Source organism: Eublepharis macularius, chromosome 2 (genome assembly GCF_028583425.1).
Source record: "Eublepharis macularius isolate TG4126 chromosome 2, MPM_Emac_v1.0, whole genome shotgun sequence".
Taxonomy (NCBI): domain Eukaryota; kingdom Metazoa; phylum Chordata; class Lepidosauria; order Squamata; family Eublepharidae; genus Eublepharis; species Eublepharis macularius.
In genome coordinates, this window is record NC_072791.1 from 75,539,693 (window position 1) to 75,559,586 (window position 19,894).

The 19,894-nt window shown below is 41.0% G+C and overlaps 1 protein-coding gene across 1 annotated transcript; it reads right to left on the reverse strand.

Annotated features, from left to right (window-relative positions):
* Window position 1: 1 nt before the first annotated feature.
* On the reverse strand, window positions 2-17,267 carry VTI1B (vesicle transport through interaction with t-SNAREs 1B). The gene is made up of 6 exons (XM_054972375.1): window positions 17,024-17,267; window positions 13,608-13,663; window positions 12,162-12,353; window positions 5,144-5,317; window positions 4,124-4,185; window positions 2-329 (listed from the first exon to the last, which is right to left on the reverse strand). Exons 1-6 carry the CDS (start codon window positions 17,139-17,141, stop codon window positions 239-241), a joined length of 693 nt encoding a protein of 230 aa, XP_054828350.1. The 5' UTR covers window positions 17,142-17,267; the 3' UTR covers window positions 2-238.
* Window positions 17,268-19,894: the final 2,627 nt, after the last annotated feature.

A 19,894-nucleotide genomic window follows, 5' to 3' on the forward strand; every position in this document is an offset into this window, starting at 1 on the left:
TTGCAATTATACAGTTTTACCAATCACTTCAATGCACTGCGTCTTTCTTCCTTGCCACACTTCCTTCTGGTAGTAATGCACCACTAGCAGATGAACTGTCAGTTTAGGTAACATATTCATCTACAGAGTCTTTCAGCAGCATGGCATAATCCACCCTTTTCAGCCTATGCCACAGAGATGTACCTTGGGAGTGTCTATATAGTCCTTGACATCAAGGCAGAAAACTTTGTTTTGAAAACTAGCTGAAGAACTTGTAGTAGACAATACCTGCCAAGATGGCTAGTTCCAGAATTATGATGATGGAGAGTAGCAGTTTGTTTGTCATAAGCCTGAAAAGAGAAACAAGACATTCATTTATTTGCGTATCTTAAAAAAAAAAATCAATTCAACGCTGCGTCCATCCAACTCAGTCTTGCTAAGATGAGATGGCAGAATCAAAATTGGTATGTTTCAAATACATTATCTTTATTCATTAACTTTAATTTTAAAAATTAGCCAGAGAATCTGTGCATAGAAAGGGAGAGTCAACTAAACTGAGGAAAGAAACAAAAGGGAAGAAGAACTGATACTGAAGTTTACAGAAGCTGTCATGGGATTCTTTGCAAAAGCCAAGAACTAGTAAAAAGAGAAAGAAACTCAAATCTGTAGAATTAAAAAAAATGGCTTATGTAAAACTTTCAAAATCTTTTAGTCTATAACAAAGTTACCAACATTATTTGCATAACATTATCATTTGCAAATTTTAAAGAAACTCTTTTACAAAAAGTGACAAAAGAAATGTTTGCTTCAATAAGATTAGGTTCAGTTCAGGTGTAACATAAAACTATGGTTTAATTAAATTTTGTTTAGTGTGATTAAGGCCATTAATAATGGTTAAGTTAGGGTACATTAAGCCAAGATCTGAAACCATGGTTTAAAGCTGGTTTACTAATCAAAGTTAGTGCACAACACTAGTTTTGCATGTCATGCAATCAAAGGCATCGTGGCTTATTCACTAGTAATGCCTCCACATTTCACAAGCTACAGCAATGCCTGTCCAGAACACCACGTAATTGAAAGCTCTTGCTTTTCACTAAGAAGGAGCAAGAGTCCAGTAGCACCTATAAGACAAACAAAATTTGTGGTAGGGTATGAGCTGTGAGACATGAAAATTCATACCCTACCACAAATTTTGTTCGTCTTATAGGTGTTACTGGACTCTTGCTCTTTTCTACTGCTACAGACAGACTAACTTGGCTACACATCTTGCCTTTCATTAGCACAGAAGTTCCCACCCTTTCCAAGGACCCCATTTTAACCAATTCTGGACACACACACCATGATGGTAGCTGTACTATTAGTATATATTGATTGCAAAAATTTGAAATTACAAAAAGATCAAAATAACAATGTTTAATGTGCATATAGATTCAGACCCCTTGCAATAATTATGCCCCCCACCCCCGCAAAATTGGGAAACACTCCACTAGTAGTGTCCAATACAGATGAAACCAGCATGATTTGCATGACTGCAAAATCAGGAATGTGCTTGTAGCCAAACCAGAGTTAAAAGAAACCATGGTTTTAGTTTTCCCCACTGACCATTTTACCTGCTCTTGTTTTTTTTGTAGCTGTTTTATTGACCAGATCTATTTTATGCAAGCTATTCTATCTTTATGTTTGTGCTGCTCTTGGGTTGTTCTGTTTTTCTTTGTTATGCTGTTTTTAGGTTGTTTATTATTCAGTTTGGTTCACTTGTTATTTTTATTGGTGAAATCTGCTGTAAGCTGCCCCAAACGGCTCTCTGGTGAGACAGTCCAGAAGTAACTTAAATAAATAAATGGTTTCACATTATGTCTGAACCGAGTCAATGTGTACTATTTAATCATATTCCTAAAGTGGATTCAAGACCATGAAAACTTGTTAGTCTTATGTGCCACCAGACTAACAGTGCAATACTGGGGAAGTGGAGCTGAAAGGATACTCAAGGCCACCTGCAGAGTTCATGGTTGTTGAACTAGCAGAGTGCTGATTTGCAACCCAGCCACTTAACCACTATACTACAGCACTGCTCTCAAAAGACTTTTTGCGAACATCCCACCTTAAAAGTCAAGGCATTCTCCCAACATCACATCACTTCCCTAGTTTTATAAAGGTTTCAGTTATGGCTGTAAAATTAAAATGTCAATAGTCAGTGAAGGGCAACTTTAAACTGGGTATGTTCTGTGCTTAAAGGCATACTTTATTACTATTTCACCTGTACTCTGGACAAGAGGCTACTGTCAGGACAGAATATGGGGAAACAATGGTTTCCAACTGGCAGGGGTGTCAGACAAGGATACATATTATCTCCCTCCTTGTTCAACCTCTATGTAGAGTGTATCATAAAGAAAGCTGGATTAGATCTAGAAGAAGATAAAATGAAAATTGGTGGAAGGAACATAAACAATTTGAGATATGCAGATGAAACCACATTACTGGCAGAAAATAGTGAAGACTTGAAATGACTACTGATGAAGATTAAAAGAGAAAGCACCAAAGCAGGATTACAGCTGAACATCAAGAAGACAAAAGTAATGATTACTGAGGAATTATACAATTTTAAAGTTGACAATTAGGAAATAGAAATTGTTCAAGATTTTCTATTCCTTGGCTCAATCATCAACCCAAAGGGAGACTGCAATGAAGAAATCAGAAGACAGACGTGGAAGAGCAGCTGTGAGGGATCTAGAAAAGATCCTTAAAGATAAAGATGTCTCTCTGGGAACCAAGATCAGGATAAAAGCTGGCAGGAAGAAAATTGATTCATTTGAAATGTGGTGCTGGAGGAGAGTTTTGCAGATACCATGGACAGCCAAAAAGACAAGTAAGTGGGTACTAGATCAAATCAAGCCTGAATCTTCCCTAAAAGCTAAAAGACAAAACTAAAGCTATCATACTTTGGTCACATCATGAGAAGACAAGATTCTCTGGAAAAATCAATAATGCTAGGAAAAGTGGAAGGCAGTAGGAAAAGAGGAAGACCTAAAATGAGAAGGCTTGACTCAATAAAAGAAACCATGTCCTCCAGTTTGCAGGATCTGAGGAAGTCTGCTAATGATAGGATGTTTTGGAGGTCTTTCATTCATGGGGTTGCCATAGGTTAAAGGCGACTTGATGAAACATAGCGGATGCACACACACATTATTATTTCAGACGATTATGAGTTGGATCCAGCAAAGAATTTCTGCTGTTGGGGGCCAATTTTGATTCTCCCCCATACTGTTCCTGTCCTGTGGATCCCCTGTGACTGTTGAACCAATGTTTCAGGGGGCATTTGGAGCTGAAGCAGAAGCTTCCTTCAATATCATGAGCTGGTAATTTTATTAATGCATTTAATAACGCACAGTAATTCACAGGGTTCAAGGCAACATGCCCACTTTTAATTGATCAAGCACTTAAAATACTGCAGATCAACTGACTTCTTGCAATTGGTTGCCTATTAATTTCAATTGATATGAGAAAACAAGAAACCACCTTTGAACATCTTATGCCTGGAAAACTACAGGGTCACTACAAGTCGGCTTTGACTTGACGGCATTTTCCTCCACCACCTAAGTAATCATATGGGGGCTATAGCATGGTGGGAGCTGTACAAAACTACCCTCCCTTGTACCTGCACAAGGTTTTGCTCTATTCACTGCAAGAATGTGCATGCATGCTGAGGGAGAACGTGGCTTTAATCAATACCCCCTTTCTTGCTCTAGAAATGAGAAGAATCACACAAGCAAACCCAAATTCCTTGAGGGATATATACATTTGTTAATACTCCAATATCTAATCAAGCATGAGTCACTGCCTAAAAGTTTTAAAAACTTGGTATCCACTTAACGCAACTCAAGGTATTCCATAACATTCTTAAGTCCACATTAGATGAAGTCAGCGGATGCTAGAACGGGCATTTAAGCTGAAAATAAAGATTTATCTGAAATTCTGATTACTTACAGAAATTTAGATTAATAGATATGAATAAAGCTATAATGTTCCCTTGTCCTGAATAACCATTTGTTCTATACTCTTTCAATATTTTCTCATACTGTAATGACTGAACAGTCTGCCTTGTTATTTACAGATTCTTATCAGAGATTCAACTAATCTTACTAACCTTCTTGACATGGAACGTAGGATCTTCCGGCTTTTGCTTAAGTTCTCATTTGTGTTTACTAGCTAAAAAGAAAGACCTACAAGTTAGATTCTAAATGCTTTTCAAGGGAACATAACATGACTTTGGGTTTTGGGATACACATTAGCACCCAAGTGAAAGCATAAAAAGTTAAGCAAACAGGTCAACAATGAGGCTGAGACATATGCAACTAGGAACAAGACTGCTCTTTATGTTCCTAAAACTCAAAAGAGCAGGCTAATCATAAACAACATCTTGCCATGCAATAATATGAGTTAGTATTTGGACTTGATATCTACACTGCTTCTGTATTCATACAAGCTAATATGTCTTAAGGGAAACCAGTCATCCATCCTTAATCAGGTCTCTATGAATCCTGTGCTACAATATTAACATTCTGTGTCCAAACAATTCAGATTCTAAGCCAGATAAACTCAGTCCTGCAACCTGTATAAATTATGCAATTTTGTTCAATTTGCATAAATTCATCAACTTGGATGATGACAAAGATATGAACAGCACTGAAGCCTCTATCTTTTATATAAGATCTATAGAATAACAAAGTTCCACAACATGTTTACATGATAGTTTTCCTAAACTGGTAGAAAATGAAACAGAATAGTGAGATACCAGGCTCAGACTACAATCTTCAGTTAAAAGATCTGTAGGTAGTCAGAGCACTGAACTAAATGGACACCTTAATATGCTCAAATGTAACAGATAGCTGGGAAGGCATCCTAAAAGCATCTTAACACGCTGCAAACATAGAAAATCATCCATATCTTGAAAAGGAAACCTGAGGGTAAAAATTTCAGGTCTGTTTCATATTTGGGTTTATGTACCCATAATCAAAATTCCTTTCAAGGCTCATTTCTGAAAACCTTTTTGTCATTCCTGTTTATTAAGCTGACATGTATTTTCATGAACATAAGCAAGATACCAGTATTTTGAACACAAAAAGACAGCACCAAAAGGTACTACATCAAGGTTCTTTGCACTCACGCGGCTTTTGGTGCGTTCCAGTTGTTCCCGTTGTTCTCCAAGTTCTTCAATGATATCAGTACCAATCTGGTCAGTCTCTGCAGCAATCTGGTGTGAACGCTCTATACTTTGACTGGCTCGGTTCAAGCTTTCTGTTCCCTTAAGCAGCAACACCCTCTGAGACTGTACTTGAGTCTAAGGACAATTAAGATCTACTTAAAAGGCAGAGAAAAAATATACCTTCTGAAATTTTCTCAGTGGAAGATTACAGAATGGCAAACAGCTTTATAAACAAGTAACAGTCTCTACTTAGCTAGTTTCAAAATATCAGATTGCTGTGTGCGCTTTTGTAAACCTTAATACTGCCAAGAGTAACACAGTATGTACCAGAGGAGTTAGCCGTGTTAGTCTGTAGTAGCAAAATCAAAAAGAGTCCAGTAGCACCTTTAAGACTAACCAACTTTATTGTAGCATAAGCTTTCAAGAATCACGGTTCTCTTCATCAGATGCATGGAGGGCAAGAAGAAACTGGTCAGATATATAGGTGGAGAGGGGAGGGAGGAGTAGACGCAAACAGTAGCTTTTGATATGGAGATCAGTTTGCTTCTGTTAAGGAAGTCAGTTACTTCTGATAATGAGATAACCATTCATAGTCTCTATTCGATCCCAGCTTGACTGTGTCAAATTTACATATGAATTCCAATTCAGCAGCTTCCCGTTGGATTTTGTTTTTGAAAGGTTTCTGTTGAACTACAGTGACCTTTAAGTCCTTGATGGAATGTCCTGGTAGATTGAAGTGTTCTCCCACTGGTTTCTGGATGTTGCCATTTTTAATGTCAGATTTGTGTCCATTTATTCATTTATTGGACATAAATCTGACATTAAAAATGGCAACAGAAGTTCAACAGAAGTAGTTCAACAGAAACCTTTCAAAAACAAAATCCAACAGGAGGCTGCTGAATTGGAATTCATATGTAAATTTGACTCAGTCAAGATGGGATTGAATAGAGACTATGAATGGTTATCTCATTATCAGAAGTAACTGACTTCCTTAACAGAAGCAAACTGATCTCCATATCAAAAGCTACTGTTTGCGTCTACTCCTCCCTCCCCTCTCCACCTATATATCTGACCAGTTTCTTCTTGCCCTCCATGCATCTGACGAAGAGAACTGTGATTCTCGAAAGCTTATGCTACAATAAAGTTGGTTAGTCTTAAAGGTGCTACTGGACTCTTTTTGATTTTACAGTATGTACCATCAATGATGGAAAACATCAGGTAAGCTTGTAATTTGCTTTAAAAAGGAACTAGGAAAAAAAGGCAGAAACATTTTCTAGTTCATGGAATTTCCTGGCTTCAACCATTCACACAAAACATTTCTTTGATAAAAATATTGACAGTTAACTGATAAAGATCTGTGATACATACACATTGCTCCACAACCACATTAACAAAAACTGCTCATCTCAGTGCTATCAAAATTTGATACCCTACTTTCTTCAAGCTGTATCGTGGCAGACATTTATTTATTTCTTTAGCTATTTACACCCAGCTTTTCTTCCTAATGGGAACTCAAACCTGCTTACAACATAGTTCTCCCCTCCTGCATTTTATCCTTGGAATCACCACCCTGTGGAGTATGTTAGGTTGAGAGACAGTGACTGGCCCCAGGTCACCCAGTGAGCCTCCAAAGCTGAGTGGTGATTTGAACCTTGGTCACCCAGATCCTAGTCCAGCAGTTGAACCACTACACCACACTGGCCTAAGGGAGGATGAGGAGACATTTCATTCAGTATAGAAGGAATCAAGGTACATGCCACCAATTTCTTGAATACTCTATATTCTAAATCAAAGCAGCCCTGCAGAACACAACTAGGTTGGGCCAGAGCACCATGAGACAATGATCAATCCACCCACATGGACAGAAGAATTCTGTTAATCTGAACATTTTGTACATTCAATTACACCCAAGATGATAGCTCTTAGTTTCTTTGATGAAAATTTTGACCTTAAAAACTAAGGTCAATCTGATTATTAAATTGTATTCAAAACATTACAAAGGACTGTTATTTATGGTTGTTGGGGGTTTTCCGGGCTGTATTGCCGTGGTCTTGGCATTGTAGTTCCTGACGTTTCGCCAGCAGCTGTGGCTGGCATCTTCAGAGGTGTAGCACCAAAAGACAGAGATCTCTCAGTGTCACAGTGTGGAAAAGATGTAGGTCATTTGTATCTACTCAGGAGGGGTGGGGTTGAGCTGAGTCATTCTGTAAGAGTTTCCCAGGGTGTGGAATGCTAATGGCGGGAGGCTTCACTGTAACCTGAGGAGGTTCTTTTGCATATGGATTGGTGCTTGATGTGCTAATCTTCTCTGCAGGGCTATTGTCGGGTGTGGAGTGTTTTGTTGGCCTGGTGTTTTTCAGAACTGGAGCCCATGCTCTGTTCATTCTTAAGGTTTCTTCTTTCCTGTTGAAGTTTTGCTTATGCTTGTGAATTTCAATGGCTTCCCTGTGCAGTCTGACAAAGTAGTTGGAAGTGTTGTCCAGTATTTTGGTGTCCTGGAATAAGATACTGTGCCCTGTTTGAGTTAGGCTATGTTCAGCCACTGCTGATTTTTCAGGCTGTCCAAGTCTGCAGTGTCTTTCATGTTCTTTTATTCTTGTCTGGATGCTACGCTTTGTGGTCCCGATGTAAACTTGTCCACAGCTGCAGGGTATACGGTATACTCCTGCAGAGGTGAGGGGGTCTCTGCTGTCTTTTGCTGATCGTAGCATCTGTTGTATTTTTCGGGTGGGTCTGAATACTGCTTGAAGGTTATGCTTTTCCATAAGCTTTCCCATCTGATCAGTAATTCCTTTGATATATGGCAAAAACACTTTTCCTGTAGGTGACTGTTTTTCCTTGGTTGTTTGATTCATCCTGGGTTTGATTGCTCTTCGGATTTCATTTCTGGAGTAGCCATTTGCCTGAAGTGCGTGGTTTAGATGATTAATTTCCTCATTGAGAAAGCGCGGCTCACATATCCGTCTTGCACGATCCACTAATGTTTTCATTATGCCTCTTTTCTGTCGGGGGTGGTGATTGGAGTTTTTGTGTAAGTACCGATCAGTGTGAGTTGGTTTCCTGTAGACCTTGTGACCTAACTGAAAGTTTGCTTTGCGGATGACCAAGGTATCCAGGAATGAGAGTTTTCCCTCACTTTCTTTCTCCATTGTGAATTGTATGTTCAGGTGGATGTTGTTGAGATGATTCAAAAACTCCCTCAATTCTTCCTCCCCATGGCTCCAAATGATGAATGTATCATCCACAAACCGGAACCATACACTGGGTTTGTGGGGTGCTGATTCTAGAGCTGTTTTTTCAAAATGTTCCATGTAGAAGTTTGCTATAACTGGGCTGAGTGGGCTCCCCATGGCCACCCCATCCATCTGTTCATAGAATTCGTTGTCCCATTGGAAGTAACTGGTTGTCAGACAATGATGGAATAAGGCTGTTACATCCTCTGGGAAAATCTGATTAATCAGTGCAATAGTGTCTTTTACTGGAACCTTGGTAAACAGGGATACAACATCAAAACTGACAAGTATGTCTTGTGGATTGAGTTTCAGAGAACTGATTTTGCTGATGAAATCTGCTGAATCTTTGATGTAAGACGAGGTTTTCCCGATGTGGTCCTGCAGGAGATCTGCCAGATGTCTAGCTAATTCATATGTCGGTGAACCAATGGCACTCACAATGGGTCGGAGTGGGACTGAATCTTTATGTATTTTGGGGAGTCCATATAGTCTAGGTGGCTGTGCTTCAGTCTTGCATAGTTTTCTGTGCGTGTCGGGATGTAGTGAGGAATTCTTGATCAGCGCATTTGTTAGCCTGGTGATTTTGCAAGTGGGATCTCGTTTTAGTTTTTTGTAGGTGGAGGGGTCCAGGAGTTCCTTAATCTTCTTTTTGTATTCCTCCGTTTTCATGATCACTGTAGCATTGCCTTTATCAGCTGGTAGAATGATGATGTCTGGATCTGCATTGAGGGTCTTGATGGCATTTCTCTCCTTGCGTGTAATATTGCTGGTGGGAAGCTTTGCCTTTCGTAGAATCCTGGCTGTCTCTCCTCTTATTTCCTCAGCTTCCTCTTCAGGTAGATGACGGATGGCAGCTTCTACATCGTCTTACATCAAAGATTCAGCAGATTTCATCAGCAAAATCAGTTCTCTGAAACTCAATCCACAAGACATACTTGTCAGTTTTGATGTTGTATCCCTGTTTACCAAGGTTCCAGTAAAAGACACTATTGCACTGATTAATCAGATTTTCCCAGAGGATGTAACAGCCTTATTCCATCATTGTCTGACAACCAGTTACTTCCAATGGGACAACGAATTCTATGAACAGATGGATGGAGTGGCCATGGGGAGCCCACTCAGCCCAGTTATAGCAAACTTCTACATGGAACATTTTGAAAAAACAGCTCTAGAATCAGCACCCCACAAACCCAGTGTATGGTTCCGGTTTGTGGATGATACATTCATCATTTGGAGCCATGGGGAGGAAGAATTGAGGGAGTTTTTGAATCATCTCAACAACATCCACCTGAACATACAATTCACAATGGAGAAAGAAAGTGAGGGAAAACTCTCATTCCTGGATACCTTGGTCATCCGCAAAGCAAACTTTCAGTTAGGTCACAAGGTCTACAGGAAACCAACTCACACTGATCGGTACTTACACAAAAACTCCAATCACCACCCCCGACAGAAAAGAGGCATAATGAAAACATTAGTGGATCGTGCAAGACGGATATGTGAGCCGCGCTTTCTCAATGAGGAAATTAATCATCTAAACCACGCACTTCAGGCAAATGGCTACTCCAGAAATGAAATCCGAAGAGCAATCAAACCCAGGATGAATCAAACAACCAAGGAAAAACAGTCACCTACAGGAAAAGTGTTTTTGCCATATATCAAAGGAATTACTGATCAGATGGGAAAGCTTATGGAAAAGCATAACCTTCAAGCAGTATTCAGACCCACCCGAAAAATACAACAGATGCTACGATCAGCAAAAGACAGCAGAGACCCCCTCACCTCTGCAGGAGTATACCGTATACCCTGCAGCTGTGGACAAGTTTACATCGGGACCACAAAGCGTAGCATCCAGACAAGAATAAAAGAACATGAAAGACACTGCAGACTTGGACAGCCTGAAAAATCAGCAGTGGCTGAACATAGCCTAACTCAAACAGGGCACAGTATCTTATTCCAGGACACCAAAATACTGGACAACACTTCCAACTACTTTGTCAGACTGCACAGGGAAGCCATTGAAATTCACAAGCATAAGCAAAACTTCAACAGGAAAGAAGAAACCTTAAGAATGAACAGAGCATGGGCTCCAGTTCTGAAAAACACCAGGCCAACAAAACACTCCACACCCGACAATAGCCCTGCAGAGAAGATTAGCACATCAAGCACCAATCCATATGCAAAAGAACCTCCTCAGGTTACAGTGAAGCCTCCCGCCATTAGCATTCCACACCCTGGGAAACTCTTACAGAATGACTCAGCTCAACCCCACCCCTCCTGAGTAGATACAAATGACCTACATCTTTTCCACACTGTGACACTGAGAGATCTCTGTCTTTTGGTGCTACACCTCTGAAGATGCCAGCCACAGCTGCTGGCGAAACGTCAGGAACTACAATGCCAAGACCACGGCAATACAGCCCGGAAAACCCCCAACAACCATCGTTCTCCGGCCGTGAAAGCCTTCGACAATACATCGACTGTTATTTACTTTGGTAAAAATATCTGGACCTATCATTCTAGCTGGTATAGTTTTTATTAAGGAGCCCAAAGCAGCCTCCACACACTATGAAGTTCCTACCTCAATGCACCTAAATATTCCTCTGATTTAGATGCAATTATTCCTCATCAGTTGGTTGCCCTGCAGGATTGAATACATAGATGTTTCCACCTCACATCTGCACTTGATGTACAGTGAATTCCTCCTGTCTCTTGGCAAATGACAGAGCTCATTGGGCCCCGTGGTCCATGGCGGTCCAGCCTGCTGCGGCCCCCAATGGCGCTCTGCTCCTGCAGCAGCCTGATCCAGCTCCAACAGGGCCAGAACGGGCTGCTGCTGGGTGCAAGTGTCCGCCAGGACACCTGGCACAGTCTGCCTCAGCTGGGCAGAGAGAAGGCAGCCGCCTTCCCTCTGCTCAGCTGATCCTTGGGCAAAGGGGCACTGCGGTGCCCACCTCAGCTGGGCAGAGAGAAGGTGGCCGCCTTCCCCCTGCCCAGCTGATCTGCTATATTTGTAGCTGGTGTATACATATTCCCCTATAGTGCTAGACAATATCCCTGGTGGCAAAGGGCAGAACCTAGACAAAAGCCCTGACCTGTGAGAGACAGTTAAATGTGCTGGCTGTCTCTGGACCCAAATCCATTCCTTCAGCTGTTGCCAATAAATAGCTCAAAGGGACAGGAACTCTACACTAAGCCTTTGGGTACTGTCTGCTGATGCAGACACACTCCTACTAGGTAGTTCAATGTTGCTAAAGATGTCATATTTATTACTTATGTTTTAATTCAGAAAGGTTTCATATATGTTTCAGCTTTATACTAGTTTTCAAATTTGTGGCTATCATACCCTATTGTATCTGTTTTCACTGAATGACCCAACTGTTGATCATGTTGTATTTTTTGCAGTGAATGTCCTAGCTATTGATTATATTGTATTCACTTGCAGTATATAATCTGCCTTGGATCTCAGTGAGAAAGGCAGATTATAAACAAATAACAACAACATTAATAATAAAGAATGGGGTCAAAGTTGATAGTGGGGAGGAGAATAGTGGAAGAGTCCCCAAAAAACTTTACAACACCTGGACTAAAAAGCTCAAAGTAATGTTTAAATATCTAGCAGTGCAATCCTGTTCAAAGTTGCTCCAGTCAAAGCCCAGTGAAATCAACTAGCAAGAACTAGAGGAACTTTACCAACTATAATAAAGAAACCCTTTGAATACAGTAAATTTACATCTAATACTCACACTTTGTTCATTTTCTGCAGAGAAGATCCCATATTTTTTATCTCCGTGTCCTCCTGGGATAACTCCCAAATCTGTACTTCTCATTTTCCTCTGGAACATGGCAAGGTCTCTTCTATAAGTTCGAATTTTGGCCATCATTTGGTTGTGGAAGAACACCGGAGCATATTTCAGTTCTTCTTCCATTTCCCGTAGCTGAAATATGTTATAAAACATCAAAATCTTCGTTACCATGTGTAACTGAAGTATGGCCATGCTCAGACTTAGCTTGACAGTTTGTGCAAGCACTATACCAACTGCTGTGAAAACACTATCCTCACACTCTTTAACCAGGAATATCAGAGCATGCTGTATGGTTGCACATCATGTACTAGTCTACTTAACAAGCCAGCACTGTCTTTGCCATCCTACAAAAATAGAAAGACTGCTAGTGTAGAAATAGAAATAAATGGAATAAAAGAATCCCTGTCAGTTAGAAGATATTTGCAAAAGAATCCTGAAATAACAACAAAATAAAATATATCATCTTGGATTTTCATTTTACACACAGAGAAGCAAAGTTCAGAGAAGAGGTTGACACCACCAAAGTCTATTATTATAGCAGCATCTGAAAAGATGTGAAGAATTTCTGTGCTGTACATTTTCAAAAGCCCTATTTAACAACTGATTGCTCTAAACAGCACAGTACTATACTTAGATGGGTAAGAAGATGGCTGAAAGTTAATTTTGATTCATAAAGCCTTATTGCATTTACATAGTATTCCTTTTCTTAATCGTCCCTCTTCACATGCCATTTTGCTTTACAGCTGTTCTCCAGGTTTGCACTCTTTACCCAAGCTAAATGTTAACTTGGGTCCCGTTTGCATTAAGGTGGTTAAATTGGTGTCTAGGCTACTCTGTTCCGGACTGCAGATGAAGGCTCACATGACTGAATGACCCTTCATAAAAGGCACAACTTGCCCACACCTAGCATGTCAAAAAGACTACAATCTTTCTCCTTAACATCTAGTTTTCTATGTGGAGGTAATTTTTTTTTTTAAGGAGGAGCTTTCAGTCATGTAACCCCACCTGTACTCTTGTGCTATAGTCCCGACACAGAGCCAAATTATGAAATTAGTGCCACTGAGCCAGGAGCTTCAGATTTATTTTTCCTGAGTTCATCTTTCTTGCTGCACAGCAAACTGTTTTTGAGGAGAAATTCAAAAACTGTGATACAACATGGGAGTCAGCTGTTCAATGACAAAAACATTAACTGTCACATTTTGATTTAGCAGGGCACACTTCGAAATGCAGCATGGGGGGAGAGGGAGAGAGATCACATGCAAGGGAAAACACAAAAGACTGGCATGTCCTGCCTCGCTACCAAAAATTGTGTTTAGAATAAAGAGAACTAAAAGGTTTCATATCTGCAAGGAATCTTCTTCCTCCAGACATAATTTATATCTTTACCGTTTCATTTGCTTCTTTTTGTTTTTCATCAAATTCTCTAAGGAACTTCTTCTCTTCTAGAATACAAAACAGGTAACATACAAAAGGTTCATTTTCAAAGGAAGAAACTCACAAAATTCAGCACTACCAAAGGCATTTTGAGGATGCATTCACCAAATCAATTCCGTGACACAGCTTATATCACAATAGCCACACATTAGCCATTAGCCTCAGATAAATATTGTAAACATACTTTCCTTGAAATTGTACTTAAATAACCAGACATGAATTCTTGTACTTTACTTTACTTGTACTTTAGAAAGTTACAAATTGTGTTATTGTTATATTTTGGTATGTATTGTTTATTGTTATATATCGTTATTGTAATTTTGAGTGTTATAAAGTTTCAATACAATTTTAAAAAACCAAAAACAATAGCAACACACAATCACATTAGTGCTTGTTTCTATGAAAACTGTTTCTATCACATTAACTTCTGAGGATGGTTTCACACGATCAGTGCATAAATAGACATAAACCTAAATTTCAGCATAATGGTTCCTCTTTGTTGGAGGACCAGTTCACACAGTCAGTCACGTCTGAGGGAGAGGCAGGTTCTATGCATTCCAACAAGGCAAAATGCAAGACAGTAGTTTGCACAGCTCAACATAGATGTACTTTGCACAATACATTTATCCCCTTTTTTGAAGGGAAAGGCTTGCACATACCAACGTAGATGTAGGGCAGTCATGTCATATATTGCCTTTATATGCACAATGGGTTAAATATTTGTATACTTGCTTCTAAATGTCTGGTATGGCATCCTAGGCTAGGGAAGGTGTGACGTGGCCCTGCATGGTCCCACTTTTAAATATATGTGCATGGGTATTTAATTACCCACTATTTGGGGCAAATTATGCAAATTTCTAGAATGTGAATGTCCCCAATTGTTGCTATTTTAGATTTCATTAATAGGAAAGAAATAGACTCAATGAGACACTCTGTAACCTGAAGGCCACAGAATAGGAGCAAAATGTGGACAGTTTAAATTGGCCACATAGACTCAGTTGGTACTATAGTCATGCAGATTTCTAGTTTTTCTCTAACAAGGAAATTTATTCATTCAAATCTAAGGATTTCAAAATGTAAATTTGGGTTGGGTGTCAGGGAATAAAGGAAGTCTCTCAAAGTGGGCAATATGTTGACAGTGGAGGAAGGATATCAAACATGAGAATTTAGTTTTGTCAAAAAATGCACCACACAAGCAGGATATTCTCTTTTCAAATACTGTTTTATCTCAGCTGCTGTGCAGTGAAATTACATTGTATGGAAGCAGTGTTATTCCATTAGTGAAAACTTACACAACATGAAGGCTCACAAATAGTGACACAAAACATACATTTAAAGTATCTGTAGAAAACTACCTGAGTATAATAAGTATCAAGAACAAGACTTAAGAAGTTCTGAAGATAGCACGTGATCACAAAAGTTAGCTGACTATACAAGACTAGAAACAAACTACTTTTACAAAATCAGCATCATTTGAAAGATCATGTGGCAAATGCCTCTAAAACAAGGTGTTTCCTTGTCTGCCTCCAGAAGCTGTAAGTCCTCTGTCTCCTCTGTAGCTGAATCATGCTACACACATATACTATCATAAGCTTATTGGAAGACTAACATCATTTAATATGGAAAACCTTAATTCATCTTACTATGTACTTGCAATCAGGGTAGTGAGAGAGTTGCTATATAGTGTGGCTTTTTAAAACAAAGGATCAAGGATTAACAATTATTTTATATAAACTGATACATGTACAAGAGTGCACCACTGTGTACATGACTCCAAAACTATCAACAACATGTTGAATATTTTCCTCTGACATAAACTGGATAAAGTTTATACACTTGCTAAAGGAACACAGCCAAAAAGGAAGTGATGCTGCTTTAAAAGGTCTCTATGAGAATGAAATGAGGAAAAAACCCTCTTGCTCTAATTCCATTTTGTAGCTGTTTTAAAGAACAGAGTGGCAAGGGACCAGGGCTTACTAGCCCCTGAAAACCCATCTGTAATGTTTTGCATATGAATACATTTGTGTGTATTGATGTGTGGGGGGGGGGTTGAATATTGGTTACTGTGGGTTTATGCAGGCCTCTGAAGGAAGAAGGGCTGGATGGGTGAAGAAGGTGTTTTGTGATTGGATGGTAGCTGTACCTTGGGGGGGTAGGGGCGTGGAGTAAACTACAGTTTTCAGTCAGAGTGCTGAGAGACAGTGTTTGTTCTGTCAAGTCCAGTGAATCAACTGGAAGAAAAAAATCCAAGTTGGCTTCCAGGGTGCTTTGGCTCCCCTCCTCAGGATTGTGCTGTCGGTCTGTGAATATACCTTTAAGAATATATAATTATTTTCAAACCATCAAGCTTATGAACCTATTCTGAAACCAATACACTTATATAGGTCACACAAAGGGTGCAAAATGCCAAAAGTGGTGTTAGGAGCAGGATTCAAACCCTAAAGGGAAGGTGTTCTTGGGGTTAAAAAGCCTGGATAATGTAGAGTAGCTCGGTGGGTGGTTGTGACCAGTGCTCTCCTGAAGTAAAAGTTTAAGGTAATGTGTGGAGGTGCTGTAACATTACAATGTCCATTTGGGGGTTAAAACATGTGAAATGACTGTAGGTTGCCTTCCCTTCATTGCTAAGTAACTTCAATTTAACTTCAACTGGAGACACTTCTGAATGTTCTGCTGTAGTCGATGGGATTTACTTCGAATAAATATGCTTAGGATAACAGGCTGCAGGGCTTCTGGGGTCAGAAGGCACAATTTCTAGTTAGTTCTGGGCACATGACTGTTAAAAAGTCCGAAGAAAAATGACTTATTCCTTTAACAGAGACATAACATGTAGAAATGGGCACATCATGCTTCTCATGGCATAGCTTCCATTAAAGCTCTATTAAAGGTACATGGCATTTCCCTACCTACCCCTGCAAGCCAGTCGGCAACCCTATTTGGCCTGGGCACCACCAAATCTTTTTTTACAGGATTAAACACAATCTTGGAACTCACGCCCCTTTATGATACCTCCTCCTAAATTTCCAAACACTCCTAAGGCCCTTCTGAGGACTTAGGGTTGGCACCATTTCGCTAGTCATGCCATTTATAGCAACCTGACGCATATCAACAAGCAAGCAAAACTTTCCCAGGCACTTTCGCTTTTTACTAAGAAAAGTATTTGTTGTGTACGCGGCCTCAGCTGACCGCTAGGAGGAAAGCGGGCGAAAAAGAGGGCAAATCCGAGAGACTCGGGAAGAAGGCGGCGTTGTCGAGGGACTAGAGAGTTAAAGCCTCCCTTCCCCACAGGCGCTGCTACTAGGGCGAGAAGGTTCCTCCACCGAGAGGACAATTACAACGACGGCGGGGCCCAGCGATTGCCTTCCACGTACCAGCGGACGAGCTCCCGCGCTGCTTCTCCGGACCGCCCTGCAGCTCCTCATGCAGGCCGCGGAAGATTTCGTGCAGCCGCTCAAAGTGCTCAGAGGAGCCGAGGCCGCGACTCGCCATGGCGCCGAGGAGAAAACAAGCGGCAGCTTCCCGAATCTGACACCGGAGCGGTTACCAAAGGCCGGGAACAGCCATCTCCGCACAGGCGCTTCCGGGACGAGAAACTTCCTCCTCTGCTCTGGCAGAAGCGGGCCGGCGCCTCTGTCAGGGGGCCTAAAGCAACCCCTCCTTTGTTTCCATTGCACAGCGCCGCCTTGGTTCAGGAGGGGAAGTACTTTCCAGAGAGAGAGAAAAGACGCTCCTTCGTGCTATCAGTGTTTGTTATGTCTTTCTCTGCAAGGTTTTCATGTTTAAAGAAAGGAAGCTCGTGTAACCTATTTAATGCAAGGAGCAATATCAGACAAATATATCATTGTTTATTTTTATTTATTTTTTATTTAAAGAACTAAGAGAATTCACGTCTAGGACAGTATGATCCTACCTTGTGACACTTGTATTTATGAAAATAATAATGAACCAACTTGAAAAGTCATCTTATTTGGAACAACAATAAAGCATATACAACAACAATCATGTGACAATTAAGGCCCAGGTTTCAGTCTTATTGGCTTCTGTCTAGCCAGCCCCTTATAAATGCACCAGCTTGTAGCTGTACTCTGTGTTGGGATGTCTTCTGTTCTTTACAGCAGTTACTGAAATATTAATAGAAACTGTTCATAGAAAGGAATGCTTCCGAGGTGACAGTGTGTTGCCAGGGACCCCCCTCATCCTGTTATGGGGCCTGCGATGAACTGTGTCAGTTTCCTGTGTTGCTGTTTTAAAGATCTACCAAAGACTCTGTCTGAGGGCAGCATTGCCCATGTCTGTTTCCTGACCTCTCTGCTATAATGGACTATGCCACCTATGCCTGTTTCCTGGGCACCTACCTCACCTGGGCCCAGAGCCGTGCTGCCAGCAGCACAGTGCCAGCCAGAGGGAATCTCCACGAGCCTGGCCAGGCATCCCCTGGTCAGTTCCTGCGGGGAGCCCCTTCCAGGACGGTCACTGGGTCTGCCCTCACCACTAGGCAGCCTGCTAGCAAGTCCAAGATGTCCCAAAGAAGAAGCCATGTTCCCAGGCAGCAAAGAACCAACATGGACAGTTTATTCTGAGGCTGCCATTTCGCGAACGCGCTCTGGTCATGTCTGCAGCAGCCGGCCTCGCCCTGCTATGAATATCTTGGAAGCCTCTCCGGAATGGAAGCTATGTGCCGGCTGTCCAGAACACCTAATGGATGCATCTCAATACAACCACTACATTCCAGAGCTGATGCCATAAAGACAACTCCAGCTTCCTGGCAGATTCAATCAACCCGCCCAGCACTCCCCTCCCCTCCTTTGTCCCCTCTTCCCGAGGTGTCACTATCACACAATTAGACACTAAAGTGGCCCATTAGGGATAGCTGTAGACCCATTAAGCCTTTGTTCCCCTTTTGAGAACCACATGGACGGCACCCGCCTCAGGGTACGTTTTGGGGTATTTAAGCAGGCTTCCCTGGCCATGAGGTGCGCGTGCCATTCCTACTTCACCTGGGCCCAGAGCCATGCCACTAGCAGCACAGTGCCTATCCTGAACCTCAACTGTCACTCTGCGTGTCTAGTGCAGGCATTAGATATTGCCACGCTTCACTGCTACATCTTTATTCCTCGCCGTGACCAGGTGCGTATCGCCCAGTTCCATCTATCTCAAGTGGGTTCTCCTGCTAATGCAAATGGCTCTATTTTTCCTTCTCTTTATTTCCTGGTTCTTGTATGTACCTTGCTTGTGTGCGTTATTGCAGGCATATGCAACACTATTAGTAAAAACACATTTTATCTTTATTAGTCTTGCCTCTTTATTGCACGAGTAATCTGTAAGAGGGACTCTGGTATAGCTGGTTAAGATCCGCACTAATCAAATCCAGACTGCAGCTAATTTCCCCATAAAAGAGCAGTTCTGGTAACAAGTGCTTCACTCTGCAGTTTCAGGCCTCCAATCTCTCAGGGGAAATAATATACATATAACATCTATTTCAAATAGTCCCAACAATAATCAAAATACAAACTAACAGCTAATTAATATTAACACAATCTGCCCTTCCAGTAATTAGTATAAGAAATTCTCATACCTAAAATATTAATAGAGACTGTTCATAGAAAGGAGTGCTTCCGAGGTGAGAGTGCTTCTCCCTGCAGTTCCATTCGGAGTTCTAGAATCTGAAAGGGATTACATTGTCAACTTGTAAGTAAATTGTCTGGAAGAGCAACTATTTTATGGCAGATGCAGTGATGGGGAAATGGTTACCCTTCTGTCAGCGCTGATCCAAGTGACCTGCCTGCCCCAGGCTGCAATCCCATTATGGCACTATGGCCTTTTAATGTCATTTCAGACATTTCGTGTCTATGGAACTTGGTGTGTGGTGAGGGTGTATATGTGTACCTAACTCAGTGAAATAATGCCAGGCTTTGAATAGATGATGTTATTCTGAATTGTTAGTGGACTTTATTGCATTGTACGTATTTTATTAATGAACCAATAAGTTATATAGCGCTTTTGCATTGTGCATAGCTTAAGAGATTTATGTCATGAAACTGAGGCTTGAGGGTAGTGTACAGCTGGGCAGCAATCTTCCTGCTATTGCTAAAGCATTACAAGAGCAGTTGAAATCTTGAAAATTTTAGGTGAGAAGCGATGTTGGTCTGCAGTAGAACAGCAGGATTTAAGTCCAGTGGCACCTTAGAAACCAACAAGATTTTCAGGGTATAATGAGCTTTCTAGTCAGAGTTCCCTTCTTC

Coding starts and splice junctions, on each gene's coding strand:
- VTI1B (XM_054972375.1), bottom strand. CDS start 17,141: ATGGCGAGTCGCGGCCTCGGCTCCTCTGAGCACTTTGAGCGGCTGCAC. Junction 13,664..17,023: donor GCGCGGGAGCTCGTCCGCTG/GTACGTGGAAGG, acceptor TTTGTATTCTAG/AAGAGAAGAAGTTCCTTAGA. Junction 4,186..5,143: donor TGGAACGCACCAAAAGCCGC/GTGAGTGCAAAG, acceptor CTTTCTTTTTAG/CTAGTAAACACAAATGAGAA.